General features: G+C 43.3%; 1 protein-coding gene across 2 annotated transcripts in view; it reads left to right on the plus strand.

Moving 5' to 3' along the window:
• MED26 (mediator complex subunit 26) overlaps positions 1-8,352 on the plus strand; it is a 126,213-nt gene that overhangs the window by 98,182 nt on the left and 19,679 nt on the right. For both annotated transcript variants that reach the window (XM_075338346.1, XM_075338338.1), the window contains exon 2: positions 7,828-7,902. In XM_075338346.1, the coding sequence (XP_075194461.1) occupies positions 7,837-7,902 (66 nt within the window). In that variant the 5' untranslated portion in view covers positions 7,828-7,836. The remainder of the gene's footprint in view (positions 1-7,827; positions 7,903-8,352) is intronic.

Genomic DNA, 8,352 nt, shown 5'->3' on the forward strand with positions numbered 1-8,352 from the left:
CAGTACATTATATGTTTAAAAATGATGGTTTCATTTAAAAGTACAACTCGTCCTGCAAAAAGTCATATGGCAAGATTGCCGGAAAAGTAAAAAAGTTACAGCTCTCAGAAGGGGAGCAAAAAACAAACGATAAAAATAAAAAAACGCCCCTGGGGTGAAAGGGTTAACTAGTTACCAGGCATGGGTGTAACTGTGATCCACCTAGTCCTGTTCGCTGTATGCGTGGAGAAACATGCAGGATTGTCAAGCAAGCCTGAATTTAAGGGGCAGACATAACCTATGACTTACTGGTATGTCATGGGTCGTGAAGGGGTTAAACACACTTGAACATGCTGTTTGTTCAGCAATTGAGTTTTGTGTGGTGAGCATGTATACAGGTCAAGGAGGTTGAGTGCATTGTTTTCTTTGAAACAATTGTACCTGCTGATTCCAGGTTTTTGTAGCTCTCCACAGGTGCTCCTTGGTTCCTGGTCCTTGACTCTTCTGAGTCTTTTCACTCTTCTATCTGAAATCTTGTGGCGAGTATCTGGTTGTGGCAGGTTTATGATGAAATTATGTTCTTTCCACTTTCGGATTACAGCCCAAGCAGCGCTTCAACCTTCAGTAGTTTAGATATTTTGTAACCAATGCCATCAGTATGTTTTACTACAATAAGGTTGCAAAGGTTGAGACGGCTCACTGGTTTTAATCCTCATGAGATGTTTCTTGTGTGGCACCTTAGTAATGATATACCTTTACCTTTTTTATAGGCCATCAGTTGAACCAGCTGAAATTATTTTTCAGTAAGTGGCAGGCATGATTGCTTTCTAACAGATTTCAACTAGTGTCATGACTTTGGCTTTTTGCAGCATTCTTAAGGGCACTTTACACACTGCAATATCGATTTCTAGCGAGCGTACCTGCACCCGTCAGTTGTGCATCACGGGAAAATCGCTGCCCGTGGCGCACAACATCGCTTACACCCGTCATACGGACTTACCTTCCCTGCGACGTCGCTCTGGCCAGCAAACCACCTCCTTTCTAAGGGGGTGGTTCGTGCGGCATTAGTGACGTCACACGGCAGCCGTCCAATAAAAATGGAGGGGCGGAGATGAGTGGGCGGAATATCCCGCCCACCTCCTCCTTCCTCATTGCCGGTGGACGCAGGTAAGGAGATGTTTGTCGTTCCTGCGGTGTCTCACACAGCGATGTGTGCTGCCGCAGGAACGACTAACAACCAGCGGCATGCACCATGGAAAGGAGCGACGTGTCAACGATCAACGATTTTTGACGCTTTTGCGATCGTTGATCGTCGCTCCTAGCTGTCACACGCTGCGATGTCGCTAACTACACCGGATGTGCGTCACAAACACCGTGACCCGACTTATCTTTAGCGATGTCGCAGCGTGTAAAGCACTTTTTAATGTGTTCAATACATTTTCCCTGTCATATCACATTACACAGGGCTTAAATTATGGACATCTGTTTTGATTTCTTTGCCTGTGTGGATAGATGGGTTGTTACCAACACCTGGTGAGAAATTCATGTCAAAAACCCCCTTAAAAATGTTTTTACTTAGAAAATGGCTGACGTGTTCATTATACCCGCTGTGTTGCTGTGTGTAATAAATATATATATATTACACACAAGTATGCCCTCCATTATAATACACATTACAAGGAGAACTGTGTCAGGAGCAGTGTGAGCTCTGCTGAATGAAGCCATGCCCACCCATCAACTTCCAGAGTCTACAACTCAGTGAGATTTTGTCCTGACATCACAGGAAGACGTTGGATTCTCAGTCACAGACCATGTGACCAAGAGAGGGGCTCTGGAAGAATTTGGGAAAGCAAGGTATTTAGTAAAGTGCTCGTCTATGGCAGTTCAGATTAGAGGGATTTAACATAGTGGCAAACCCCTTTAACATTTTCATAATTAAGTGTTTTAAAATATTAAAATGCTGTACAGAGAGGTGTAATTGTTCCCCTCTCAAACCATGTAGAGGTGCTGCTGGTGGGCATGTTTTGCATGGATTCCTCCCACAGAAGGAAGGATAGGCCCGTTTCACACATCCAGCATTTCGCCGGATCCGGCACGCATGCAGTACAGTACATTTCATTTACAGTGGAAGCGCGATACCATGCGGTTGTGTCTCATGCACAACCGCATTTGTCCGCATGGTGTTGCGCTTCCACTGTAAATGAATGTACTGCATGCGTGCCGGATCCGGCATCTGGTGAAATGCCGGGTGTGTGAAGCGGGCCATAGCTGACCATTGTGTACTGATGCCACTGGCAGGGACTATTCCCTCCTCATGGCATTTCTTCTCCCTGCCTGTTCTTTTCATCTATGTAGCAACCATTTGGACTTATTAGCTAATAACTGCACTAGTGAAATACAAGGAGCTCAGTGGCCAGACGTAACCGTAATGGGCAAAGGAGGTAGGGAGGAGAAATTATTCCTGGACCCGTGTTTTTGGTTTTTTTTTGTTTTTGGTTTTTTTCCCTTGATCTACTATTTCCCACAGTTTGTATCACTGCTGTTAACTGTGTTGTCTGTTCACAGGGTTGTTCACAGGGTTGTGTGTAGTTGGGGAAATGACTCTTACAGAGGTCCTAACAAGATCAGTTACTAACACAAGTGAAAGTCCAAAGGTCTGAATTTCCTTATCTGTGCTGCCTGGAAAAGACATTGATGTCTATTAATTTACTTCCAGAGAATGCTCTAGTACAGGGAATGTCCTCTGAAAATAACCAATTGTTAAAGCACACCAATCAGCAGGATTTTCCTATATAACCTAAAGCCAGTGCTATACTGGCACTATAATGCGGATTCTATACATGCCTATAGTTGTCAGATTGGATGTATAGTTTTTGAAATACAGGCAAGTAAAGTTACAGAAATGCTCTGCTTTTTGATTGGCAGCAGCTACTGAATAGCTAAGTGGGTTGGGTTTTGCTTGCTATTCTCGCCCCTGTTTGATTGCCATGCCTCTGAAGATGCTAGACTGTAAGGCTGCATCTCTAACACGCCCCTATCACGTGACAAAAATGACTCCTACCTGGAAGGATTTATCCCCTATCTTGTGGATAGTGGGCAACTCCTAATCTTGGTAAATACTTACCGGAACTGTAAAATATTCTTTTCATTCATGGAAAAAGAGACATAAATATCTGTATTCCATGAGGGGATAGAATAAAAACATGTAATTTTGCAATTGACAGTACATGCCTGGAATTGTAGTTTTCAATTGGTTGTACATTGGAACCTTGGATTACGAGTGACTTGGTTTCTGGGCGTTTTGAAAGACTAGCGACATTTTCAAAAATTGTAACTCCTGTAAATGAGACTTCACAATACGAACATCCCATGAGGCCTCTAGAGTACTGTACATCCTTCCCTGAGCAGATACAGTACTGTACTAGTAATACCGCTTCTAGTGCATGCGCATCAGCCGTCAATTGCGGGCAAACTCTACCACACTTACGGGTTCCGACCTTTGTGTTCACCGTGCTCCATACTTGATACGCAGCTGCTAAACCAGCGTTAGGTAACTTATTAAAGGGAACCTGTCACCAGATTTGGTTACTATAAGCTGTGGCAACCACAACTAAGCTTTTATATACAGCATTCTAACATGCTATATATAAAAGCCCAGGCCAATGTGTAGAACGTAAAAATCACTTTATAATACTTACCCAAACTGTCGTTACAGTGCAGATGGGTGTCTCCGTTGTCCGGGTGCGGCGCCTCCTCTTTTGGCCATCTTTGTCCTTCTTCTGAAGCCTGAGTGCATGACAAGTCCTACGTCATGCACACAGGCCGGCATTGAGGTCATCGCTTATGCGCAGTACAATACTTTGATCTGTCCTACTCAGGGCAGATCAAAGTGCGCCTGCGCAGGACCTGAGTGCCGGCCTGTGTGCATGACGTAGGACTCGTCATGCACCCAGGCTTCAGAAGGAGCACAAAGATCCATCTGAAGGGAGTAGTACACACAGTTGTAGGAAATCTTAAGTTTCTTGGCAATTTCTCGCATGGAATATTCATTTTTTTTTTCTTTGCTCCCCTTCTTCCGAGAGCCGTAACTTTTTTTATTTTTCCGTCAATCTTGCCATATGAGGGCTTGTTTTTTGCGAGACAAGTTGTACTTTTAAATGAAACCATAAGTTTTACCATATGGTGTACTGGAAAACAGCAAAAATATTCCAAGTGTGGAAAAACTGAAAAAAAAAAAAACGTGTGATCGCACAATAGTTTTTGGGATATTTTATTCACCATCTTCACTATATGGTAAAACTGATGTGCCGTCGTGATGCCTGAGGCCAGTGCGATTTTTGTATACACCAAACATGAATTGGTTTACTTGTATCTAAGGGGTTAAAAAAAATTCGCAAGCTTGTCCAATAAAAGTGGCGTACGTTTTGCGCCATTTTCCGAAACCCGTTGCATTCTCATTTTTTGGGATCTATGGCTCAGTGACTGCTTATTTTTTGCGTCTCGAGCTGACATTTTTAACGGTACCATTTTTGCGCAGATGCTACGTTTTGATCACCTGTTATTGCATTTTGCGTAAAACTTGCAATGACCAAAAAATGTAATTTTGGCGTTTGGAATTTTTTTGCCACTACGCCATTTAACAATCAGATTAATTGATTTTATAGTTTGATAGGCCATTTCTGAACGTGGCGATACCAAATGTGTTTTGTGTTATTTTTTTTAAACCCTTTCATTTTCAATGGGGTGAAAGGGGGGTAATTTGAACATTTAAAGGTTTTTATTTATTTTTTTTAAACTTTTTACTTTTTTTTATATATATATATATATATATATATATATATATATATATATATATATATATATATATATATATATATATATATATATATTATTTTACTAGTCCCCCTAGGGGGCTATATGGATCAATAGTCCGATCGCTCTGCCCTATTTGCTGATCACAGCTGTAAACAGCAGATATGCTCACTTTCTGCTTCGGGCCGAGTGAAACCGAAAGTGACTCATGTTATCTACAGGCATTATCACATGACCCTGTGCTACCATGGCAACCACCGAAAGTCACGTGATCACGCACGTGACTTCCGGTGGGGGCGGCAGTAAGTGAAAGTAATGGCTGCGCCCAAATACATCTCGCTGCCAGACTTTAACAGCGAGATGTAAGGGGTTAAAAGTTGCAGGTGGAAGCAATTCCACTTGTAACTTGCAGGCGCACATGTCAGCTGTTTAAAAACAGCTGATATGTGCGCGGATTGCTGCGACCTGCTTACGGCAGGGGGCGGAGATTAACCTCACACGATCCATGACGGATATATCCGTTATGGGTCGTGAAGGGGTTAAAGTAAATAGACTTTTAACGATCCCGCTGAAGAACATAGCCAAAGACCAGACTTGTGAGGCTCTACCCAAAGCTACTGCAAGTGATTGACAGTTCTCCCTCATCCATGTAGCGATAGACCTGTCAGTCACCTCTGGCTGTGTAGAGCTTGCTGGGCACTATTGGACTTATTTGGTCTTTGGCTATGGTTCCCAAACAGATCTTTAATGTTTATTTTCTCTGAAACTCCAGTGTTCCCTTTTAAGCTTTTAAATAGACATTAAACGAGTATAAGGGTAAAGAAGCCTTATTCCTGGTATACAGTTGTAAAATGTTTATTTCCTAATTATTCTTAGCAGAAAGCTTTAAAGTTGTGTGATTGAAAATTGTAGAACTTAAATATACTTGCTATAACACTAATAGTATTCAGCACATGAGCCTGTCCAGCATATCACCAGATTTTGTCCCTTTTGGTCAGAATCTCTACTGCGTTAAAGTGGACGATAAAGTAACAAATAACAAAACCAATGAAGAATTAATACAGTGGAACCTCGCTTAATGAGTAACCCAGTTAGCGAGTATTTCGCCTAACGAGCAAAGCTTTCTGTAAATTTGTAACTCTGTTTACGAGAAAGCCTTGCTGTACGAGCAAAATACTCACCGCACACACTTCCGGTTCCATACATCCACCGCTCTCTTACCCGCTCTTGCAGTCCACACAAACATGCACGCACACATATTATGCTCACTTTACCTTCCGTTCCCTCGCCGGCTTCCTGGAACTTGCATGTATCAGGTAACCAAGGCGACCGATGCCGGACCTTCAGCTCCCAGCGTGCTGACGTCAAAGGCAGGAGCCGCTTGCCTCTGATTGGCCAGTGCGCTGCCTTTGAGTAGCGGCTAACAGGGGAAGGTCCTCCCTCCACAGGATGTGTATCTGGTAACCATCGCGACGAGAAAGGAACTTCCCCTGTCAGGCGCTACTCAAAGGCAGCGCGCTGGCCAATCAGAGGCAAGCGGCTCCTGCCTTTGACGTCAGCGTGCTGGGAGCTGAAGGTCCGGCATCGGTCGCCTTGGTTACCTGATACACGTCTTGTACGGGCGAACTGCAAGTTCCAGGAGACCGGCGAGGGAACGGAAGGTAAGGTGAGCATAACGTGTTTGTGCGTGTTTGTGCGTGTGTGGAATGGCACAATAGGGCACCAGGATGGGACATTTTAACAAGTTGTGGAACGAATTGTCTGCATTGCAATGATTTCCTATGGGAAATCTTGCTTTTCTGAACAAGTAACTTGGTTAACAAGCACACTCCCAGAACGGATTGTTCTCGTAAACCAAGGTTCCACTGTACCTTTGAAATGTGGTGCTAGAGAATAATCTTATCAATACTGTGGATGGCAAGAAGAACAAACAAATCGATTTTGGAACAAATCATGCCAGACATGTCACTCGAAGTAAAAATCACCAAGCTACGACTTGCCTACTTTGGACACATCATACAAAGAGAACAGTCACTGGAGAAAGAAATCATGGTCGGAAGAATAGAAGGAACAAGGCGAAGAGTAAGACCAGCAACCCAATGGCTTGCTACAATGAAGAAAATGGTAGAGAAGACCCTGGTAAACCAATCTAGCTTGCACAAAATCGATCTTCCTACAGAGCGTTCATCCATCAAGTCGCTATGGCTTGACATTGAGCTGAAGGCCAATAAATGATGATAAACTGCCATGTTTGTGTGGTGTCATGTATAATTTTTGCCTCAACTCAGCCAACCTTAGGTCTGGTGGTAAGAAACTAAAGATTTAGACATCCCCCCCCCCCATAATCGTTACCTCATCTCGTTCACACATTGAAAGCACACTACTTGGTACAAACAGAATGATTTCCTGAGATGCTAAATTCAATGGTGACATCCAATATGGCTGCTTCTTGTGGTCTGAAAAAACTGAATGGGAAAGTGTAAAGATCTACGTAGCTAGCTTACTTATTAGAGTAGAAAACTTAACATCTTTTTTTACAAACCTTCACAGAGGGGTATTCCCATTTTAGTCATTTATTTTGGCATTGCCACCCGATACACATTGAAAACGTGAAAGATGTGGGTCCGTCCTCTGATACCTGCCTTAAGTCTTTAGAATAGGGTTTTCTGACTCCTGTCTTGTATGGCACACGTCTCCAAAAACGTTTATGGCCGTTTCAAAAACTGAATACTCTTCCTGAATGGAACAGGCTACATAAGCTCAGCCACTTATCTCTCACAGTGGCTATGTCACCAGCCCGGACAGGGTCAGGGGTTATTGTTGATTTTGCCATTAACATTGATGTTGCAATTAACTATATAAGAATGAGTAACCATTTTCTGAGTAATGCCTTCTTTGTCTTATAACAGTCAGTACGAGCAATGGTTAGACTAGTCATCAGGCACTGAATTTCCTCATCACTTGCATTAGATTTGAAACACTACTGCTTTTTGATTTGTAAAATCCATGGATTGATTTCAGAATTTCTCTCCTCAGATACTTAACATGGTGGCTGTGTTAGAAGTGATCTCCAGCTTGGAGAAGTATCCTATTACCAAAGAGGCACTGGAGGTAGGTCTGGTATTTTTGGTACTTGTGTTACTTAACTAGTCGACCACTGTTTTTTAAAATGACAAAGCTGTCTGCATATGACGCTGCAAGGACATTTTTGGAATGTCTTTGCAGAGTGAACCGCTGCAGAATCCATGAGCTAATCTCAAAAGGCAGACACATTTTATTACTATCTCTGCCTTTTGTGATTGCTGTATACAGATAAGGATTGAATACTTTATGCAAAACTGTGTAGTGCAGACCTGGGCAAAGGGCGGCCCGCGGGCCACATCCGGCCCGCCTACTCTCTGTGACCGGCCCGCCTGGCTCAGGGCGTCCTTGCTGGCCGGTCAGTGATGAGAGCAATCTGACCTGTTGACGGAGCTCCGGGAGGCCCGTGTTCAGATTGCCCTCATCACACGCTGCGTGCCGTGCAGGGAACAGAGAACAGATCCTGCAGCGTCGCACAGT

This window comes from Anomaloglossus baeobatrachus, chromosome 1 (genome assembly GCF_048569485.1).
Source record: "Anomaloglossus baeobatrachus isolate aAnoBae1 chromosome 1, aAnoBae1.hap1, whole genome shotgun sequence".
NCBI lineage: Eukaryota > Metazoa > Chordata > Amphibia > Anura > Aromobatidae > Anomaloglossus > Anomaloglossus baeobatrachus.